General features: G+C 42.3%; 1 protein-coding gene across 2 annotated transcripts in view; it reads left to right on the plus strand.

Annotated features, from left to right (window-relative positions):
• Positions 1-23,684, plus strand: part of UEVLD (UEV and lactate/malate dehyrogenase domains) — a 57,655-nt gene that overhangs the window by 23,934 nt on the left and 10,037 nt on the right. For both annotated transcript variants that reach the window (XM_033927851.1, XM_033927852.1), the window contains 4 exons: positions 413-521; positions 2,895-3,065; positions 14,967-15,140; positions 21,361-21,418. In XM_033927851.1, the coding sequence (XP_033783742.1) occupies positions 413-521; positions 2,895-3,065; positions 14,967-15,140; positions 21,361-21,418 (512 nt within the window). The remainder of the gene's footprint in view (positions 1-412; positions 522-2,894; positions 3,066-14,966; positions 15,141-21,360; positions 21,419-23,684) is intronic.

The raw sequence follows: 23,684 nt of genomic DNA on the forward strand, positions 1-23,684 counted from the left end.
ATATTTGCATATCCATAAGTAATCTCAAGGATCCCTTCAAATTATTCCATAGAGATACCCCTGCTATCGAGATTACTGATGTTCTTGCGCTTTCATAATGAACAGGAAGGAATTCAATTGTGCATAATTGCATCGATCCCTCAGATCTTAGAGACCTGGACGGCTGTGCCAGAGACCAGGGGATTTTCTGATGAATTACTCTGAAAATGAGTACAAGGGCTTTGAAAACGATGCGGAAATGCACAGTCAGCCAGTGAAGTTTTTTCAATAGTGGCGAAATACTGTAATAATCATGGGCTCCAGGTGGGCAGCTTCTCTGAGCTCACTAAATTCAGGACACATTTCAAGCATTCTTTTTTACTAGAAGCTTTCCTACATATGCTACATGTCTGACTGCCTTTTCTGTGTCTAGGGTATTGCTGATAAAGTTGTACTTCTCGATCTTGCGGACGGCACATTGAAAGGAGGAGGAGCTATGGACCTGGATATTTTTATTCTGCCCAATGTGGAAATCAGCAAAGGTTTTCTGTCCTTATCAGTTCTTTGGCCATTATATACTGCGTTAAGGTGTCATACTGGATATTTTGTCTATGTATTACAAGATAATGGCATGTTCGGATGGCTTTAATGCAGAAATGTCTCAGGGTGCTTTGCACTCACAGTGATAGATACTGTGCAGTAGAACACTGATGTCTTTTTCCATTCATACATCTGTCAGCCTAAGTAGGTCCAAGGATTCAGGGCCCATGGTGCTATATACTGAGATGGAGAGGATCTAGAATTAAGTTGTCCCTTTTGGGGAGACTAGCCAAGCCTAGATTTGAGCCAAGGAAGTAGTATGCTCAGGCCCAGGTCCGTTACTAAGAGAAGGATGATAGTCGGTGAACGACACTGAGATTGTGCAGAGGAAGAGGAGTTTCTTACTGTTTAGCCAGCTAGAATCCCCGAACTGCCTAGGATGCTACCTTGGGGAAGGTGGTGTTCAAAGAAGATGATAATAGGGGAAATCCAATTTTTTTTAAGTCTCAATCCTTTACTTTTTCATTAAACGTCAACACTATAGAAATAATTCTGATGTTACACCTGTGGATTGGCTGAAAAGAGAAATATTTAGTAATCATTTCTCATGAGAAACATACAGAAACAGTAAATAAAGTGGTTATGTAGATTTTTTTTTTCCATTTTCCTTGAATGTAGGGTTAAAAGTTATTTTCTCTTTGGTTTAGAGTTTGTTGCAACGGGCTAAACAACCAACTACCATCTTTCCTTCTGTGAATTAGGTTGGGAAGCGGCTGTGCCACTTAGACCTATTGGAGTGGGGTGGGATGGAGTTGGGAGTTGAATGGTACTTGAACACTAAGCCATGCAGCAGCTTTCTGACCAACACTCTGTTGGTTAGTTGATCAGCCCCTGAAAGCAAGCACTGAACCAGACAGAAAATAAATACTATACCTCTTCTGTGCCCAACCAGCTGCTTTGTGATATAAGCAGGAAGGCAATGATCCAGATCTGAATTTCTAAGGCTTTCTGCCATGGGAGGAACCTCCGCCTAAACTAGACAGGCTACAAAAGCACACATTGATGTACAAATAGAATGTAACACATACTGCCTGAACCAGTTCCACCATGGGGATATCATACAAACTCTACAAGGAAATGGGCCTTGAAGAAATCAGCAATTACAAGTGGAGAAAATGAAAGCGCAAAGTTTGGGCCAGAGTTAGGCTTTGAGGCTTTGAACTCATTTGTTTTTCAGTGTTTCTCCTGTGAGAAAGGCAGCCCTTGGACTAATGTCATTTAATTATTTTTGTTTGTCATTTACATCAATCAGAACACCAAAAGTTCTGACTAAATGTATCAAACAATGAAAATGTGCTTCAAATATACATATGTATAAATGAATTTTATTTACCCATATCTAACTAATCACACATACATATACAGTGGTACCGAGCATAATTCGTTCCAGAAGCATGCTCGTAAACCAAAATACTCGTATATCAAAGTGAGTTTCCCCATAGGAAATAATGGAAACTCGCTTTGATACGTTCCCCCCCCCCCCCGAGGCCAGCGGTGCTACTCTATCCCCCCCTGCAATCCGGCCCCCCCTCTGTGATTCGCCCCCCCCCTCCCGCCGCAATCTGAAGTCTCCCAGACCCACCCGAACCTGCTTCTTACTGTCATCTCGGCCTCGGCACCGGCATGTCCTGTGCGTTGGTGCCGGTGCCCGAAGATTGGCCTCCTCTTCTTGCTGGGCCTTGAGCATCTGCGCATGCTTAAGGCCTGCGAGTTCACGCTCTCTCCGAGATCTCTGAGAATCTCGGAGAGAGCTTGAACTTGCAGGCCTTGAGCATGCGCAAATTCTCAAGGCCCAGCAAGAAGAGGAGGCCACTCTTCGGGCACAGCACCAACGCACAGGACATGCTGGTGCCGAGGCCGAGATGACAGTAAGAAGTGGGTTCGGGTGGGTCTGGGGAACTTCAGATTGCGGCGGGGGGGGGGGGTACCGGATCGCGGGGGGGGGGGGGGGCGCCGCTCGCAAATCGAGGCACGCTCAGTTTCCGAGGTGCCGATTTTGCAAATGTTTTGCTTGTCTTGCAAAACACTCGCAAACCGGTGCACTCATAAACCGAGGTATCACTTTACTGTATTGCAGGGGTGTTAAAGTCCCTCCTCGAGGGCCACAATCCATTTGGGTTTTCCCCAATGAATATGCATGAAATCTGTTAGCATACAGTGAAAGTACTGCATGCAAATAGATCTCATGCATAATCTTTGGGGAAATCCTGAAAACCCGACTGGATTGTGGCTCTCGAGGAGGGACTTTGACACCCCTGCTGTATTAGAAGCCCCCTGTGTTTAATTACGTTTTTATTTATTTTATTTCTTCCTAGATATCTCTTCTGTTGCTGGCTCAAAAGTGGTGATCCTTACAGTTAACTCTTGGAGCAGTACGCAGTCCTATCTGAGCGTGCTGCAGAGCAATGTGGAGCTCTATCGAGGAATCGTACCTGCTGTGGCACATTATAGTCAGAAAAGTGTATTACTAGTTGCATCTCAGCCAGGTAAATCTGCAATCGTATAAGAACATCCTAAGATTCATTGCTCCCGTACCTCCTGCATCTCTTGTTGCCTTGATCCTGGAAGTTGTTCATCTCCCTTAATCATGGTCCCCACATTTTGTTGCTGGCTTTAAGATTGTTTACATTCCATGCAGCTTCTTTAAAAGCAAAGATAAACTTTACAACAACTTAATCAAATATCACCCAACTATTAAATATCAACCAATATATAAAACATAGTAGAGAGCTTTGGTTCTTATAGCCCTCCATGACAGAACAACTTCCCTCTATATTTCCCATCCTTTCTCAATCCTCCCATTCCTATAAATCCTTATAAACAAAAGGATGGCCCATATTATATTGCAAATCACAACTGGCATAAATGCGTATGAGTCGAGTCTCCTTCATTTGAAAGGAAGCTCTGGAATGAGAGGGCATAGGCAGTGGTCTCAAACTCGCAGCCTCCCAGGTACTATTTTGAGGCCCTCGGTATGTTTATCATAATCACAAAAGTAAAATAAAACAGTTTCTCGATCATATGTCTCTTTAGCTATAAATGACAATATTATTATTAAGACTTTGCCAAAAGGAAATATTTAAAACTATAAAGAGTTTTACCTCATGCAAAATTGCCATTTCTTTAATAAAACATGAAATATTTTTTCTGAGGCCCTCCAAGTACCTACAAATCCAAACTGTGGCCCTATAAAGGGTTTGAGTTTGAGACCACTGGCATAGGGTGAAGTTAAGAGGTGATAGGTGAAACGTACACGATCCGTTTCTTGGTCCCGAAACTGCCCTGCAAAACACTGTCATCTGGAGGCAATTCCCCTTAGAAAGAAAGATAGGTAGCCAGTATTCTAAAGAGATATTTGCCTGTTTTATTATCAGTCTGCATTCATTTATATATCTTCAGTGGTATTAGCAGATGACGTAAGTACAGACCATATCTAGTGACAGGATACATAGGCTTCAAAGAAGTAATCAACACCAGAAAGGGGGGGGGGATGAATGAGCAGGATATGTACTTCATTGTTTAAATCTTAAAGGTGTTAAGAGCTGTGGGGGGTTGAGCCTTCATGTCTCAGACAACTAACCTAGTTAACATAAATTAAATGACCTCTTCCCAAACCATTAAGAGAGTAAACACCCAACATTCTACATTTGATTACTTCCAGCATGGACAGAGACAGAAAACTTAAAATGTGTCCTTTCATAGACAGAGACAGAAAACCTATCCTTTCCTTTCAATCCCCTCTTACGTCATGAAAATGACGTCATAAATGCACAGCATGAGCGTGGAGGGAGAGATATTCTAGATATGTCTCTTGAGGAGGAGTTTTAGGGGCTGTAATATGAGTCAAACAGCGCAGGAACAGTCTAAAAATTACAGAAGAAACAAGAGTGCAGATAATAATAAAGATTATAACAATAAGAAGGTCTTTTACCCACCCCTGCATCCAACTAAAATACTGGTCCCAAGGATGAGATAAACCAGAGTTACGTTTGAGTTCAGCAGAGAGGTCTTCTAATTTTTTAATGGCCATAGTAACCTTACCCGTGGGACCTGTATTGTCAGGAATAAAGATGCAACAGGATAAAGTATTGGGGAGAATTTTACAGACACCCAACAAAGCGTTGCTGATTATAATAAATGTAATTAATCCAATCAACATTCTTATTGATAGTAATAAGTGATTCAAACCTAGCATTAACCTGGTCTCGGGCCTTGAATTCATCTGGGACCCCTCTTGGGACCCCTATCTCATCTATGTATAGCTAAAGCACACTGGCCTATCTACGGGCTGGGTAGTTTAACACGGAGTCGAAGGTCTCCACAGAGCCAGTAAATATCACCTAAAGAAAAATCTAATGCGGCAACAGTGAAGCATACCTATAATTTCCAAAAAAGAATACTAGGCTGTAGTTAAATTTCCAGTATGCCTCGGACAATAGTTTCTGATTAATACATTAACACATTTTAGCTAATCATGATTTAATCAGGACTACTTGAAACCGTCTTCCTGCCCTCAGGGTCTATCTGCATCCCCATGCCAGAGTCAGATTGATACAATTTCCCATAGGCCTTTGGTGACACCAGCTATGCCAACCGAAAATGCTGAACGCTTGCAACGGCTATGCTGACATCTTCCATATTCTTTGAAATGAAAGCAAACTTGTGGTACCCTTAGCCAGCTTGCCTCGCTTATGCCTTGCCAATCTCTAACAGTATATCATAGCTGTCCTCCAAGCTATGAAGATGAACAGTTCCCATTATGAGTTCAAACCTCTGTCTTAGGTTGCATAGGTCGTATCTATATCTTACCCGTCGTTGAGCGAATGAACGGTGCATAAGGGGTGTAGGAAACTTTCTCAGGAGGCCCAGGCAAAAATGTACAAGGATGTCATAAGAGAGTATGTAAGTATGGGATATGGGATAATATTATCTCTGACCCTGGTAATGGTAATGCAATAGGCCATGCCAAATTAAAACCAAATTAGAACCAAATTAGCAAGTTGTCAGAGAAGATACTGGAAATTCATGTATAACTGCCTTAAAAGCTAGAAGGAACTTTGTGAGAAAAGAAATATACACGTGTTTCACTCTACAGCAAAGGAGAATCATAACAATACATAGCAAAATTTGTAGAATAGTTAAGATAGGATGAATTAAAACATTAAATACATGGTTTGCAGTGGGCGAATACCCAAAGAAAAGTTCCCAAACTGAGACATGAGTGTTTCGTAGCAATCTGTCCATTTTCAAAAGTGATAGTATGATTCACTTCTTTGGAGGTTTTCTTAAGTTGTTCAATGTAAGTATGGAGTTCAGTAAAGTTCAGCAGCTTTTGGAATGTCTCATTCCCCATTCCAAGAGGTAGTGGATGTACAGCATATGAAATAAAGTCTGAAATGTCCATAGAATAGGTTAAATAGGAGGAATTGTACAGCAAAGCGTTCTTAGGAAGGTGGCTATCTCCGATGAACAGGAAACATTGTGTACAGCATGTGTGGAAAAGTCTTTGCAGTCAGGGTGCAGGAAGATGAATTACAGTCCAGCAGGAACCGGCAATCTCTTTAAACTGGTGAGATGCACACTTGGGATGAAATGATGTTTGCACAAGATCACTGGAAATTAGTGGTGTTCACCCTTGAAATGAAATGATGTCTGTGCATACAGGGAGGGATTTGAAAAGAGTCCCGATATCATTCAGCAGCTGTACTCCAGTGTGATCCAAATAAGAGATAGAAAATGGAGGAGAAACCATGTTGCCTGTACTGAATATAGAGAGAGAGAGAGAGAGACCAGGTTGCCTGTACTGAATGTGGCAACATGTGACAATATTAATACATTTACTTGTCATAGACAATATTCAAGTACTTAAGGTTCTTAATCAGACATTCCAAAAAGATATGTTTTTGTGTGCTGCATATAACTATTATGGCAATTCAGAGAGACCATAATTCTGTACTGAATGTATTAAAAAAAATTATGTCAGTCAGAAATGTGTACTGAATGGTTCATATCAAGTGAGCACCATAGAATAAACACTGTATAGATATAGAATAAAACCTTTTCTTAAAAATATAACCCCTAACTAAGCTACATTTAGCATATGCAAATTATAGGGAAAAAAGAACATTGCGCATTTGGGCTAGTAAAAAGTGGGAAAAGAGCTAGCTCTAGAAATGGCCAATATTATATATCCTGGGGTACCCCTCAAACCAAAACAAGTAGACAAACACAGACCACATGGCACAGACAAGACACAAAACACATAGCTCTAGGCTTCAAACTATTCTTCCATCGGTCAAGTGTTCAGAGCTGAACTTATCTCTGGAAATAAACACATTGTTATAGAAAAACAAAACAGAGATGAACACATGAGTAAAGTATATGGACAAATAATGCATATCATAACCATCTCATATTTAGAAAAGCTAATGTCTCTTTGGATCGTCTTTATCTCTGCAGTGACAAAGAGGATCCCTGGAAAACACCAGATATATCCTTGTGCCAAAACTGGGATGGGCATGCATATATCCGAACCGCTGCTAAGAAAAAGAAAAGAAAAACACATTTTAATTTTGCAACATCCTAATTTCAGCTAAAACAATAGGAAGGAATTTTTTTCCATTCACAAATGTGCCAGCTGTGGCTTTCCAGATTTTATCTTTAATAGTCCTGTTCATGCGTTCGACAATACCGGAACTCTGTGGGTGATGTGGGAGATGAAATTTCCACTCAATGCGGAATGCGATAGCTAAATCTTTGCATACTCTGGCAGTGAAAGCAGGACCATTATCTGAGTTGATGTATGTGGGACATCCCCACCTAGGGATGATTTCACGAAGTAAAATGTTCACCATAGTCTGAGCAGTTTCATTTGTAGTGGGAAAAAACTTCAGGTTATCGGGAGAACATGTCAGCAATAACAAGGGCAGCTGGTATACAGGGTTTCCCCTCTTTGCACCAAAGTCCGTCCGAAGGGCGGCTTTGGGCACTGGCCAGATGGGCATTGATTAAGCCAGTGACCAGGGTCTCCGCAATTAAAACATCCAGTACTTCTAGATGGATTATTACCACCTCGATCGGAGGCAGGGGCCTGCCCCCTACGAAACCCATGACCCCTTCTTCCGCGAAGAGCGGACAGGCGCGGTCCCCAGGTAGGTAGCTGGCCCTAATAATGCAGGATTTCCCGAGGCTTAGAGATCTCAAAGCGTAGGAGAGTGTTGCGTAGTGGTTAGCGCTACAGCCTAAGGAACCTGAGGCTTGGGGGTTCAAACCCCGCACTGCTCCTTTTTTCAATCTGAAATTATGCACGAGAACTAGTGGGCCATTCTGAAATCATTTGTTTGACCAGAATCTGCAAAGGAGAACGGAGGTTAGAAAGGAAAGTCTGAAGTAGGGAATCCATATTTGCAGGGGCACTAAGTCCTGCCTCTTGGGTCCAGGTTTCATTAAACCTCTTCCACACCTATCAAGCTCTGTCTAATCGAATCACATTGGATTCCTGTTACTCATCGCATTACCTTTAAAATCCTACTTTTAGTTTTTTAAAACACTGTCTCTGAATGAACCCCAGTTCATTAATAACTATTTACTCCCCATAGTATATCACTTTCTTTAAGATCCATTAATCAAAAACTCTTAACAATTCCATCACTGAAAGTTATCGGAACTCGTCATCATGATATCTTCTCTATAATGGCCCCACAATTATGGAACACCTTACCTCAGCATGTAAGAGAAGAAAATGACCTAAACCATTTTAAAAGCAATCTGAAGAGCTTCCTTTTTAAAGACGCCTTTAATTTATTTATTCCCTATTCCTATTCCTATTCCTATTATTTATTCCCTATTCCTATTCCTATCCCTATTCCTATTCCATTCACGTCTTCCCTTGTGCTCTATTAATACAATTGTAGTTCTGCCCTTTCTTCCTTATGCATCTGTTAGTTTGTATGTCAATATGTCAGGCTCATGTAATTTACTATAAATAAGCATATGTGTACACCTTTTGTTTTTTATTTGTAAATCGCTTAGCAAATTAAATTAAGCTATTCAATAAGTTAAAAATAAACTTGAAACCTGAATCTCACAAATTTCCATATTTTTCTTGCTCTATCTGTAAAACTAATTCTGGCCCCTGTATTAATTAAAGTTAATTTATCCTGACCCTCTTTAAGACAATTGCCTCCAAATTATTCAAAATACTGCCATTAAAATCATTTCACCTTAAAAGCTCAAAAATTTGATCATGTCACACCACTTTTGATTAACTCCCATTGGCTTCCCATAGATCATTGATTTACTTATAAAATAATGTTACTGATACATAAAACCATAGCTTCCGGTCTACCTGATTTCATCAACAGGTTATTAATCTCCCACAACCTGCATCGCACATTACATTCTTCTTATCAAAACCTGTTATCCATTCCCTCTTTAAGACACCTTGGCACCGTGCATACTAATAAAGTTCATCACTTGATAAATTTAAAACTAGCTTGAAGGCCTTTCTTTTTAAAAACGCATTTGGAGTATAATAGTCCTTTTAAGGACTGTAATGGGACTTTGCTCCTTGCTTTTCTTATTCATTTTAATCTTTTCTACAAAGTGCTAGATTATTTATTTTTTGTTTCCTCCCTTTTGTTTTCATCCTTCTCTCTTTCTTTTTCATTATAATTTGTTTTGCTTTGTTTTTAAATATATGCCTTTCTGACTGTCTGTTTTAATAATTACACAAATGTATTTCTACCCTTTTTCATTTTGTTTCGGTAAGTTCCCCAAACAAACCTGAAACCTACTTCTACGTTTAAAAGTTTTAGAAACCATATTCGTTCTGTCCACTGAATATACATTAACATTTTATAACATTTCCAATATTCTTTTATCATTCTTAAAAACTTATTTCAGACAATTTGTCTATGTATCAAACAAGCTGCTGAAAAGTTCTCAGCCGGCCTACAAACAGTGCTGAAAACTAGTCAGCCTGCTTGTCACTACAACAAAGGACAAAGACTGCCACAGAATCAGCTCTAGGACACCCACTGCAAAAACCAAACCTGATCTAATACATATATGCAGACGACATCTCCATCCTAACAGCATAACAAATGAAATCTCAAAATACATTACTCATATAATGACTGAAATAGAACATTGGACAAGCAACTTCAAACTGAAACTTAACACAGAAAAAAACAAAAATCTTCCTTGCAAGCCCAACGGATAAAATTGCCAATTCAACGCTACATATAAAAGACCATGATTACCCAATTACCAACACAATAAAAATATTGGGAGTCACATTGGACACACAAACCTCACTATGATTGAACACACGAATATAGTGGCAACAAAATGTTTCACGATGTTATGGAGATTAAAGACCATCAAAAAATACTTTGACCCACTATCGTTTAGATTACTAGTGCAATCACTAGTGCTTTCTACCCTGGACTATTGTAATATCGTTTATTTGGGTATCATTCAGAACTCAGCTGTCCGCTTGATATATGGATTAAAAAAGAATTACCATGTCATCCCCACCACAAACCACTGCACTGGCTGTCAGTCGAGGCAAGAATATTATTCAAGTTCTCCTGCATATGTTTCTACAAACCCACTTCGCACTCCACAACCCAACAAGACAAACCAGAAACATCTATTTTTTTTTTTTTTTTTTTGCATACCCAAGCATAACCAATTGTAAATACAAAACCTTTCTGGACAGAACTTTCATGCATCAAGCAAACAAACAACAACATTGGCTAGACAGTCACATAAATAAAGCCGAACTGACCTACAATGCCTTTTAGAAAACTCATAAAAACTACCCTATTTGACAGATACATCACCTAAACAGAACCTCACCAAGCACTCTTTCTTTTCACAATGCTCTCTGAAATCCTAATTCGTGCTGTTTCTGAATCTCTAAACAAACTGTACATTGTAATTTTTTCCCTTTTTTTTTTTCAGGAAAGCTGTGATTTTTCTTTTCAGGTCAGCTCCAAAATTCTTAGCAAACATTATATTTTGTAATTTTGATTCCTAATAGTCTCTGTACTCTGTACTCCCTCCACATATTGTAAATCGCTGAATGTTCAGCTCTCTTAAATGTAAACCGCCTAGAAGTCGCAAGATTGTGGCGGTATAGAAGAATAAAGTTATTACCATTATTATTATTATTACTGAAGCAAACAAAGTCTCATCTGTCTAGGAGGTGGAGAATCCTAAGTGCCTTTATGACCCATTAGAAAAACAATATCACAATGCAGGAATTTTTTCAATAAAAAAAACAATATAACAATGCAAAAATTTTCGCTTACCTTACCTTATAAGCGAGGTACATTAATAATATACAATATAATCTTATACTCTATAAAATCTTATCTAAGCGATAGAAGAGAAAAGCGCATGCAAAGAATGGCACAGATGACAGAATGCGCAGATGTTTCTCCACAATAGAGACTTTCCAAAAGTCTTCACTTAATTTCATTCTTCCCGAAAGAATGGCAGCTGCTTATTTTCGCGGCGGGAGCTTACCGAAAACTCCACATTAATATTTGTCCTTGCCAAAAGGACAGTAACCGCGGCGGGTTTACCGAAAACCCTACAATTTAAATAAAGGGTTGGAACATGATGCCAATACCTGTGAGTATTAAAGAACAGAATTCAAAATTCAGAAATACTCACAAAATATTGGTAATGTCAAGTCCATCACGGACGTAGCCCCCAAATTGAAACGTACACGATCCGTTTCTTGGTCCCGAAACTGCCCTGCAAAACACTCTGTCATCTGGAGGCAATTCCCCTTAGAAAGAAAGATAGGTAGCCAGTATTCTAAAGAGATATTTGCCTGTTTTATTATCAGTCTGCATTCATTTATATATCTTCAGTGGTATTAGCAGATGACGTAAGTACAGACCATATCTAGTGACAGGATACATAGGCTTCAAAGAAGTAATCAACACCAGAAAGGGGGGGGGGGGATGAATGAGCAGGATATGTACTTCATTGTTTAAATCTTAAAGGTGTTAAGAGCTGTGGGGGGTTGAGCCTTCATGTCTCAGACAACTAACCTAGTTAACATAAATTAAATGACCTCTTCCCAAACCATTAAGAGAGTAAACACCCAACATTCTACATTTGATTACTTCCAGCATGGACAGAGACAGAAAACTTAAAATGTGTCCTTTCATAGACAGAGACAGAAAATCTATCCTTTCCTTTCAATAGGCTCAGGAGTAATCTGAAAAAAACCTTTTTTATAGAAAGGGTGGTAGATGCGTGGAACAGTCTCCCCGAAGAGGTGGTAGAGACAGAGACTGTATCTAAATTCAAGAAAGCATGGGATAGGCACGTGGAATCTCTTAGAGAGGAAGAGATAACGGTTACTGCAGATGAGCAGACTGGATGGGCCATTTGGCCTTTTTCTGACATCATGTTTCTATGTATGTCATTAAGAACCAAGCTTTGTGCTCAAGGTGGAAGATCTTGAATATATGGTTCTCAAACAGAGCAAATTTTTTTTTTCCATTGGTCAATGAAACATGGATCCAGTGCTGCAAGATGCATTTCTTTCCTCACTACCCTTGCCTTATATAATAATATGTCTTCCTCTAGAAAGAGGACCACAGTGACCCATTTTCCCATATAAGATACCCATAGGTGGAGCCCAACCAAACCCAGGATATTTGGTTTCTGCCAAAACCAAATCTGTAACTGCAATTGGCTGCTCAGTTTGGCAGAAACTAAAGATGAGACTTCTTCCCTGCTTTTGACCAAAAAAGCCTGGCAGTGGTGGCCCTGCTCACTCTCTGCCCTCTATCACACACACCCACCCACCCATAGGTTCTCTCCAGGCCTAACTTAGGAAGGTCTATAGCAGTGTTCTTCAACCGCAGGTCCGCGAACTGGTGCCGGTCTGCAAAAATTTCCTGCCGGTCCATGAAGAATCAGTGTCCCCTGTAAGCGCATGCCCGTCTTTCTTCCGGCTTGGCTGCTCCTTCAGTGCCAGCTGCACTTGTTCGACGGTCGAGGTAACTGCCTGGGATCCCCGACTGACCAGAAAGGCTTCCCTCTGACATCAGCTCTGACATCAGAGGGAAGCTCTCCAGTCGGTTTCGGCGGAGGGGGGCCGCTGGACTTGCAGGCAATAGGGAAGGAGGGTGCTTGCTGGGCTCGCAGGCAGCTGCAAGTGTGCAGGGAGCTGCCAGTGCTGATCCAGCTTCGACAGAGGGGGGCATGCCCAGCTGGATGGCACTGAACAAGGGAGAGAAGGGATAACGTGAGATAAAGGGAGAAAAGAGTGGGGGAAGGAGCACATTGGGACATGGGAGGGGCATGAATTTGGGACAAAGGTTGGAAGGCAGGGAGGGGACACACAGAAGGAAGGGAGGAGGCATGAACTTGGGACACAAAGGAGGGGATAGAAAAGGAGAATTGTTGGGGATGAGTGTGTAAGTAAGAGGGAAAGATGGTGCACATGGGGAAAGGAAGAAAGAGGAAAATTGGGCATAGAGAGAGAGAGGAGTGAGGAAGAGATACATGGGGAAGAGAAGGATGAGAGGGAGAAATGTTGGATATGGTGGTGGAGAGGGAACAGAGGGACAGATTGAAGGGGATGCAAGGAATGTTGGACATAGTGATGGAGGGAGAGGTGTGGCATGATGCTAGAGAGGGGTGATAGAAGGAGAAATGTTGGGCATGAGGCTGGTGGGTAATAGTGAAAAATGCTGCAGATGATCCGGGGGATGATAGAGGGAAAAATGTTGGATATGGCAGTAGAGGGAGTGGGAGAGATGCACCATGGATCTCGCATTCTCTCTTTCCCCACTCTCTATACACGGGATGGAGAAGGGGGCCGAGGGGCGGAGATGGTTTTTTAAAATTTCAGTCTTAGTAGTTTGCTGGTCCACAAAATAATTATTTTATTTCCGCCAGTCCATAGGTCTAAAAAGGTTGAAGAACACTGGTCTAGAGGGCCTTTATGTTACAAAATAGGTTACACATTTTTTGAAAGACATAATTGTAAAATATTTACATTGCCTTGTAAACCATTGCTGTCTCTGAACATTTTGTGGCGATTTCTTCCTTGACTTTGTGTCTCCTGGCTTTCTCTGATAATGTACTGCTTAGTCTCCTATGGATAAGGGTTACCATGGATGTTTTATACACTTTGATAGATATTTTGCTTGGCTTTTGTCCCCACTTTCCTCAGTCCAAGACTTAACAACTATAGTTTACCTGGCTGAGAGACACAGATTATGGCTGCTATAAGTGAAAGAGAGGTTGCCTCTTCAGCAGCACCATGGTCTCCTTTTCTTCTGGCACAGTGAGTGCTATCTCTTCTACATTCTCAGTCCTTGTTAGAATGAACTGAGTTTGGACCCAATGGCTCAGGCATTATTTCAGATCAATCTAATTTCAGGCCATAGACAGGACAATATTATAATGTTCGTAATCAGTAACGTAGTAAGGGGGGTTCGGGCTGCCAAGTCACTGGGGGTGCTGGCACTTCCACCCTGCCCTACCATGCCACCCTCGCACCATCCCTTCCCCACCCCTGCCTCCATATTATCTTCACTAGCGTGAGCAACTTCTGCCTGTTGCTCACATCACCCTGGTTCTCCTCTGAATCACTTCCGGGTCACGGGGCCAGGAAGTGACATCAGAGGGAATCCAACACTGGCGCGAAGAGTATGCTTGCAGAATCCACTCGCGCTGGCAAAGATTAAGAGGTACCGGGGGGAGAGAGCATGTGTAGAATGGGGGGGTGGGAAGGAGTGGGGGAGATGCGGAGAGGAGGGAGCAGGGAGGCGCCTCCACCCCGGGCGCTTCCTACCCTTAATAGTCTACGCCATTACAATTTTCAAGTTTAAAAGGAATTATATATAAAAGAGTGTTTGCTATCTCCATTCCTTATCAGGCCACCAATGTATGGTCAAACCTGCCAGTTCAAATGCGATTTATAGTAACTTTTGCCATTTTAAAAAAGCGCTTAAAACTTTTGTGTTTCAGAAATTTAAGCTTAATAGTTAATAATAAGATAATGTCTTGTTACTTATGTATATCTTAGTTTAATTGATCTATTTCTTTGTATGTAATCCGGTATAAACTGTTTGTTGGCAAAAGTGGAATATAAATGATTTAACTGTAACTAACTGTATCGGTTGAAAACAAATTACAGTGCTTTAAGTCTGTTAAGTGAATTTATTTTATAACATTGCAACCACTGTTGATATGTAAGTCAATTTAATTTTCATTAAAGGTGGTGGTGGGGTAGGGGAGGTTGATCATTCACATGCTAATTGTGCTCCTGATTTTGTATTCCTTACCCTCCTTTTATTGTGTGATGTATTTTTGCACTTACTAATGCTTTCTGCAAAATTTAGTTGAAATCATGACTTATGTTGCCTGGAAACTGAGCGGACTTCCAGAGAATCGAGTCATTGGAATAGGATGCAATCTAGATTCTGAAAGATTTCAGTATATCATTGAAAACATTTTGAAGGCTCACGCTTCTGGAAAAGAAGCTTGGATTATTGGAGAACAAGGGGAAAACAAAGGTAAAGAAATGTGCCACTGCATGTAGTACGACTAGGAAAACCGAAGACCGTTTTGAACCTATTTTTTCATGTGAAACCCTTGTTAAACGCACAACTTGTGGAGCCATGAGACCAGCTTGTCTTGTTCTCTATGTATTAGATTGTGAAGCATCTCTTTCACAGATGGTCTTTGTTGCAAGACTATTTCATTGGATAAGACTGGTGTATTTCTTGTTCAAAACATTATCCCAGGACAAGCAGGCAGCCTATTTTCACATATGGGTGACGTCATCGACGGAGCCCCGATGCGGAAGCCTTGCAAGCAGGCTTGCTTGTAGAAACTAGAAGTTTCGAGTCAGCCGCACTGTGCATGCACGAGTGCCTTCCCGCCCAGCACAGGGCGAGTCTCCTCAGTTCTCAGTTTTCCGCAGAGCCGAGAAGTCCCTCTTTGACTCTCTGCGTTTAACTACGTCGTGCCTTCTCTCACCGCGGTTTGTGTTCTTTTTCTTCACGAATCGCTGTATTTTATTTCTAGTTAAAAAAAAACCAATTATTTCTTCCATTCGACTGCTGGGCAGGCCACTCGGCTGCAGCCCAGGGGCTTCGACTTTGCGGCGGCTGTTTTCCTCCTATGTCCCGGCCAGCAACAGGCTTCAAGAAGTGTAGCCAGTGTCAACGTGCAATTTCTCTCACGGACCCACACAGTAGGTGCCTCAAGTGCCTTGGGCCAGACCATCATCCGAAGTCATGCGAGCGCTGTGCTATTCTTCAACCTCGAGCCCTTAAACGTCGTCTAATTTCAGTGGAGAAGCTCTTCGGGATGGATTCGACCACTTCCTCGACTCCGAAGCCGACCTCGGTCTCACCTTCGACCGAGGGTCCTCCTGCCTCCGCCTCATCAGACCTTCTTCGTTTGCAGTGGCTCTTTCCTCGATGTCGTCTGCTGTATCTTCCCTGTATCCTCAGGTCAGATAGCTCAGCAGAAAGTTCCAGCGGTGGTGCTTAAGGTGCCTAAGACTTCCAAGTCGAAGCACATTTCCACTGCCTCGGTGGAACCTCCATCCAAATCAGGTGGTCCAGTTTCAGATGCAGATCCATCTTTGCAGGCTTCTGTCCAGACCATGTTAGAGAAGCAATTCATTCAGTTCCTCACTAATATGGGACCGAAGCTTGTTACTCTAATCCAGCCTGGGCATTCTGCAGACTCCCGCGAGGTTGAGCCTCTTCCTATGCCTCAGTCTGAGCCTACACACTCTATGCAGGGAGCAGAGTCTCTGCGAGTGTCTGGTCTGGCATCTATGCACGTGAAGCAAGGAGCAGATTCTTTGCAAGTGCCTCGACAGGAATTCTCACACTCCATACAAGGAGCAAAGTCTTTGGGAGTGCATCGAGGTTCCTCCATTAAGTCTCTGGAGCTTCGATCCATAGCTTCTAGCCCTATCCATTCCTTGGTGGCATCGACTGCTTCCATCTCCGGGTCGAAGTCTCCTCGATCTTCGAGACATGCTTCCAAGCACCATTCTCACCGACGATCGAGGCCTTCCTCGAGGCATACATCCAGGCATGGCTCTTCTTCCAAAGAGCGTCCTTCTTCAACTAAGCCTCGATCTACACCTTCCAGTTCTACTAGACCATTGACTCCTTGATCGAAGTCTCCACTTCCACACCTCGAGAACTCAGCGATTTCCATTGCTTCGTCCAAGTCTCCCTATTCTTTTGATGCCTTTTTTCTTGCTGAAGCTTCATCTTTGACCCAGGCTGCCTCGACGACCTCGAGTCCTTCTGGAGGCAAGGCATTGGCGGATCAGCTATATTTCTCTTCTTTTTTTCGTCAGATGGCTGTTGAATTGGACCTTCAATTGGATGCTGGTTCCAAATACTCTAAGGAGTATCTCGAAGTCATGCATCTTCCTCAACCTCCGGCAGAGTCACTTAAGCTTCCTCTTCACAAGCTTTTGTCTCAGACTTTTACCAGATGCCTGGAGACTCCTTATGCAATTCCAGCTGTTCCAGGCAAATTAGACTCCAGATATAAAACTCTCCATTGCAAAGGATTTGAGAATTCACAGTTATCTCACCAATCCCTACTTGTGGAGTCATCCTTGAAAAGGTCCCATCCTTCCAAGGTTTATGCTACCGTTCCTCCTGGAAGGGAAGGGAAAACTATGGACAAATTCGGACGTAGCATCTATCAAAATGCCATGATGTCCTCTAAAGTCCTTAATTACAATTTCCATTTTATCACTTATTTTGAGTTTCTCATTACTATTTTGCCTAAATTTCTCAGTTATTTAGATACTCAAAAGCACTTTGAATTTCAAGAAGTCATAGCTTCTCTATCACAACTCAGATTACATCTACTTTGGTCTTCTTACGATGCCTTTGAGTTGTCTGCCAGGGCGGCTGCTTGTTCAGTAGCAATGCGCCGCCTTGCCTGTCTTCGTACCATTGACATGGATCCTAATCTTCAGGACTGCTTGGCTAATATTCCTTGTGCAGGCAATGACCTCTTCGATGAATCTATTGAGGCAGCCACCAAGAAATTGTCTGAGCATGAAAAATCCTTTGCTTCTATTGTCAGACCTAAGCCAAAACCAGCTCCTGCCAAGCCTGCATGCCCTTCTCCTATTTACCAGAGGTGTTTTGTTCCGAGAGAAGCTCCTTACACTCGCCCTCCTCCCAAGAAACAGCAGAATCAGAAGCAACAGAAATCTCAACCTTCTGCTGCACCTAAGGCTACGCAGCCTCTTTAAATGTTTAAAACAGAGCATAACCTCCACCATTCTGTCTCTGAACTATCTTTCCCCTATTAGAGGTCGTCTCCATCATTTTTATCACCGATGGAAGACAATCACATCCGACCTCTGGGTGCTGTCAATCATCAGGGAAGGATACTCTCTTCATTTCACTCAGGTTCCACCAGAGCTTCCTCCAAGAGAGTATCCTTCCCAGACCGCCCTTCTTCTTCAGGAAGCTCAAGCTCTGCTTCATCTCCATGCCATCGAACACAGCAGAACAGAGGGTTTTACTCCTGTTACTTCCTTGTTCCGAAGAAGACGGGCGATCTGCGGCCCATTCTGGATCTCAGGGCTCTCAACAAATTTTTAGTCAAAGAAAAATTTTGCATGTAATCCCTGGCATCCCTTTATCCCCTCCTACAGAACGACTGGTTATGCTCTCTGGATCTCAAGGAGGCTTATACTCATATTCCCATTCATCCGGCCTTCCGCCAATTTCTCAGATTTCGGGTGGGGAATCTGCATTATCAATACAGAATGCTGCCCTTTGGCCTGGCTTCATCTCTCAGAGTGTTCACCATGTGCCTGCAGCTCTCAGAAACCATGGTCTTCAGGTATTTCCCTACCTGGACTACTGGCTCATCAAAGATTCAACATCTCAAGGGGTTATTGTAGCGACCCAGTGGACTATGTGGTTCCTATAGAGTTTGGGATTCGAAATCAACTTTCTCAAATCCCAACTTCAACCCTCTCAGAATCTACAATTCATCGGAGCTGTTCTGGATACTATCCAACTCAGAGCATTCCTTCTGCAACAACGTCTGGAAGTCCTCCTTCAACTCTGTCATACAGTGTCTTCCCGCTCCTCCATCTCAGCGAGACACATGATGGTACTCCTGGGTCACATGGCCTCCACAGTACACGTGACTCCTTTTGCCAGACTTCACCTCAGAATTCCTCAGTGGACACTGGCATCTCAGTGGACGCAGGTTTGCGACCCACTTTCTCAACACATTGCAGTCACTCCTTCATTGAGACAGTCTCTCCGCTGGTGGATGCTCTCTTCCAATCTCTCCAGAGCCTTGCTGTTTCAAACGCCCCTCATCAGAAGGTCCTCACAACAGATTCCTCGACCTATGCTTGGGGCGCTCATCTCGATGGTCTCCGTACTCAAGGCCACTGGACCAGTACGGATCGTCAGTGTCACATCAATCTGTTGGAACTCAGAGCGATTTTCAAGGCTCTCAAAGCTTTTCAACATCTTCTTCAAGATCAGGTAGTCCTCATTCGGACGGACAACCAAGTCGCCATGTATTATGTCAACAGGGAGGGACTGGATCTTCCTCCCTTTGTCAAGAAGCTCTGAAGGTTTGGGACTGGGCAATCCGCCACAACACCTTCCTCAAAGCTGTCTACATCCAAGGGGCGAAAAATTGCTTGGCGGGCAACTTGAGTCGTCTTCTGCAACCTCACGAATGGACACTCCATTCCTCACCTCTTTATCACATTTTTTCATAGTGGGGAATGCCTCAGATCTCTTTGCAGCTCCCCACAACCACAAACTGCCTCAGTTCTGCTCCAAGATATATTCTCCTTATCGCCTCAAGGCAGATGTTTTTCTTCTGGAATGGACGAATCTCTTCCTGTATGCATTCCCTCCATTTCTCATGTCACCATGATTCTGATTGCTCCTCGGTGGACGAGACAACCTTGGTACTCCCTTCTCCTTCAACTCAGCAGCAGGGAGCCATACCTTCTACCAGTTTTTCCATCTCTGTTTACACAGAGTCAAGGATCTCTGCTTCATTCCAACCTGCAGTCTCTACACCTGACAGCTTGGTACCCCTCAACATAACTCCTCTTCAGTTTCCTCAATCTGTAAGAGACATTTTAGAGGCTTCTAGGAAGCCTACCACTAGACAATACTAGTTGACTAGACAATACAATTGACTAGATTTTCTACGTGGTGTTTTTCTCACAATAAGGAGCCTCAACATTCCTCCTTATCTTCTGTTTTAGATTACCTTTTGCACTTATCCACCTCTGGCCTCAAGTCTAGATCGATCCGAGTCCATCTCAGTGCAATTGCTGCTTTCCATCAGCCTATTGAAGGAAAACCCCTTTCTGCTTATCCGGTGGTTTCCAGATTCATAAAAGGACTTTTCAATGTCAAACCACCTCCAGTGGTTTTGGACCTCAATGTTGTTCTTACTCAATTGATGAAGCCTCCATTTGAACCAATGACTACGGCTCATCTGAAGTATCTCACTTGGAAAGTGGTGTTTCTCATTGCCCTCACTTCTGCTCGAAGAGCTGCAAGCTTTAATTGCTGATCCACCTTTCACTGTGTTCCATCATGACAAGGTGGTTCTCCGTCCTCATCCTAAATTCCTACATAAAGTGGTTTTGGAATTTCATCTCAACCAATCCATTATTCTTCCAGTGTTATTTCCAAAGCCTCATTCTCCTCCTGGAGAATCAGCTCTTTATACTCTGGACTGTAAACATGCTTTGGCCTTCTATTTGGAACGCACAAAACCACACAGAACTGCTCCTCAAGTTTTTGTCTCCGATCCAAGTAAGTTGGGACATCCTATCTCTAAGTGTACCATCTCCAACTGGATGGCTGCTTGTATCTCCTTCTGCTATGCCCAGGCTGGATTACCCCTACAGAGTAGAGTCACAGCCCCTAAAGTCAGAGCAATGGCAGCTTCAGTAGCTTTCCTCAGATCTACACCTATTGAGGAAATTTGCAAGGCTGCTACTTGGTCCTCGGTTCATACTTTCACTTCTCACTATTGTCTGGATGTTTTCTCCAGATGGGATGGCCATTTTGGCCAGACAGTATTACAAAATTTATTCTCCTAAATTGCCAACACTCCCACCATCCCATTCTGGTTAGCTTGGAGGTCACCCATATGTGAGAATAGGCTGCTTGCTTGTCCTGGGATAAAGCACAGTTATTTACCATAACGGGTGTTATCCAGGGACAGCAGGCAGCTATTCTCACAACCCACCCACTTCCCCTGGTTGGCTTCTCTGCTAGCTATCTGAACTGAGGAGACGCGCCCTGTGCTGGGCGGAAAGGCACTTGCGCATGCGCGGTGCGGCTGCCTCGAAACTTCTAGTTTCTACAAGCAAGTCTGCTTGTGAGGCTTCCGCATCAGGGCTCCGTCGATGGCGCCACCCATATGTGAGAATAGCTGCCTGCTGTCCTTGGATAACACCTATTACGGTAAGTAACTGTGCTCTCACGTTATTTGAAAACAAAGAAGTAATAGAATACCAATGCCCATTTCTCCCTTATAGATATTTTATGACATATCAAGAAGCATAGGAAATAGTGTCGTCATACATCTCTGACTGGTTGTGGAAGATAGACTTACTTAGCTGTGTGTTGCCATCTCACGTTGACTTATGTCATAAATACTTTGCCTATAGTACTGGTTTGTGTGGTGAATTCTTCTCATTTCCTCTCTCATTTTGTTCTATTTGATTCCTAGTACCTGCTTTTGATCCAGCAAGTCCTCACAGCAACATCCAGGAGCAGCTAGTAAACAGGTAACGCCTGAGTTTAAAGTTTAAAAAAAAAAACCCCAACATTCTTGGGGGTTGATATTCAAAGCGATTTAACTGGCCAGAAATGGCTCCTGGCTGGTTAAATTGCCTGGAGTGGAAGGGTAACCTAGGGGTTAGAGCTGAGGTTGTGATTTTTATCCCAGCCTTCTCCTTGTGACACTTGGCAAATCACTAACACTCCATTGGCCCAGGTATCATAGTTACGTGTATTGTAAACTGTTTGGGGTGACTCTCTTCATGTAAAGGCAGTTAATAAATCTAAATAAACAAACAGGATTTTCAGCAGCACTTAACCGGTTAATGCTGCTGAAAATGTCCAGTTAGCGCTGAACTCAAAACCAGCTATTTTGAGGAGGTTCCAAGGACAGAATCAGCACGTGGCCAGTTGTGCTGATATTCAGCACTTATCCTTTCAAGGTAACAACATAAACAGAACTGTATAAAAGTCAGTTCTGGTTTTTGGTTAAGTGCTGAATATATTACACTTAACTGACTATAGTTTTGCTGGCTCCAGAAACCTAGAATTTCCATGCCAAAGCGTGGACAGAGACTGGCGTTGAATTTCCTTAGAGGAAAGGAGATACAGGGGAGATATGATTTAGACGTTCAAATACTTGAAGGGTATTAACGTAGAACAAAATCTTTTCCAGAGAAAGGAAAATGGTAAAACCAGAGGACATAATTTGAGGTTGAGGGGTGGTAGATTCAGAGGCAGTGTTAGGAAGTTCTACTTTAAGGAGAGGGTGGTGGATGCCTGGAATACGCTCCCGAGAGAGGTGGTGGAGAGTAAAACTGTGACTGAGTTCAAAGAAGCGTGGAATGAACACAGAGGATCTAGAATCAGAAAATAATATTAAAAATTGAACTAAGGCCAGTACTGGGCAGACTTGCACGGTCTGTGTCTGTAGATGGCCATTTGGTGGAGGATGGGCAGGGGAGGGCTTCAATGGCTGGGAGGGTGTAGATTGGCTGGAGTAGATTTTTAATGGAGATTTTGGCAGTAGGAACCCAAGCACAGTACCAGGTAGAGCTTTGGATTCTTGCCCAGAAATAGCTAAGAAGAAAAAAATTTAAAAATGTAAATTGAATCAGGTTGGGCAGACTGGATGGACCATTCGGGTCATTATCTGCCGTCATCTACTATGTTACTATGTAACACTGGCAGCGGTCAGCAAAATGCCAAGGCCTGGATTCTTGAACAGACGCTGATTTTTTTTTTTTTTTTTTTAGGCACCCAAAATCAGTAAAAAAAAAAACCAAACACCATTTCAACGCACCTATCAGCACCTAACAAAAATCAGCGTTGGAATTGTACCTCTATGGGTGCTTAAGGCCACCTAACGCCAGGAAAATCCCGGCCTACATTTCTGGCACCTGCCTTTGCCGGAGGCACGATTCTGTACCCAGCACTGTTGCCTGTTCAATCATTTTATCAAGGTTGGATTACTGCAATTCAGTGTATTTGGGTCTTTCAAAGGTCAGTCTGCAGAGACTTCAATTAATACAGAACACTGCAGCTAAACTTATTTTCGGTAAGAGTAAATTTGATCACGTATCCCCTCTGCTCAAGAAATTACATTGGCTTCCAGTGTATCTCAGAATTCAATTTAAGTGCATTTGTACTGCATTTAAGATCCTATTTGGCATTTTCCTTTAGACTGGAATTTTCATAGATCTCATCTTACCAGAAGTTCTCAAAAATTAAAACTTACTTTTCCCTCTCTTAGTGGTAAAAACAGAACTTTTAAGAGATTTAGTCATTCTTTTGCTTTATTCCGGAAAGTTCTGTAAACTTTTTTGTTTGCTAAACATTTTGGAAATTAACTATTTCAGTCTACTTTTCCTTGTCAAGTTTATGTATTATGTATTACATTATTGTTAACCGAGTCGAGCTCCTCTTGGTTGATGACTCGGTCTATAAAAGTTTCAAGTTTTATTAAATTTTGTTATGCACGCAATGTCAAATGCTTCAATATGTATAACATTTTTTTAAAAAAAAAATGGGGGGCGAAACAAAACTCTTATAATTACATTCAAATTCTGTACATTTTAATGCATGACTGGTACTGAAGGTGAAGGGGATGAACTACATTCTTTAAAGAAAGAAAGGATTAAATGTACGTTGGTATGCTATGGCTTGTCAGATGAGACATATTAATGATTGGTTTAGAGGAACATCTGATTTTTCTGCTACACCACTGGAGTTATCTTTGCTGGCTCCGTTCCATGTGAGCTATTTTCTACTTGT

Source organism: Geotrypetes seraphini, chromosome 19, assembly GCF_902459505.1.
Source record: "Geotrypetes seraphini chromosome 19, aGeoSer1.1, whole genome shotgun sequence".
In the NCBI taxonomy this organism is placed as follows: domain Eukaryota; kingdom Metazoa; phylum Chordata; class Amphibia; order Gymnophiona; family Dermophiidae; genus Geotrypetes; species Geotrypetes seraphini.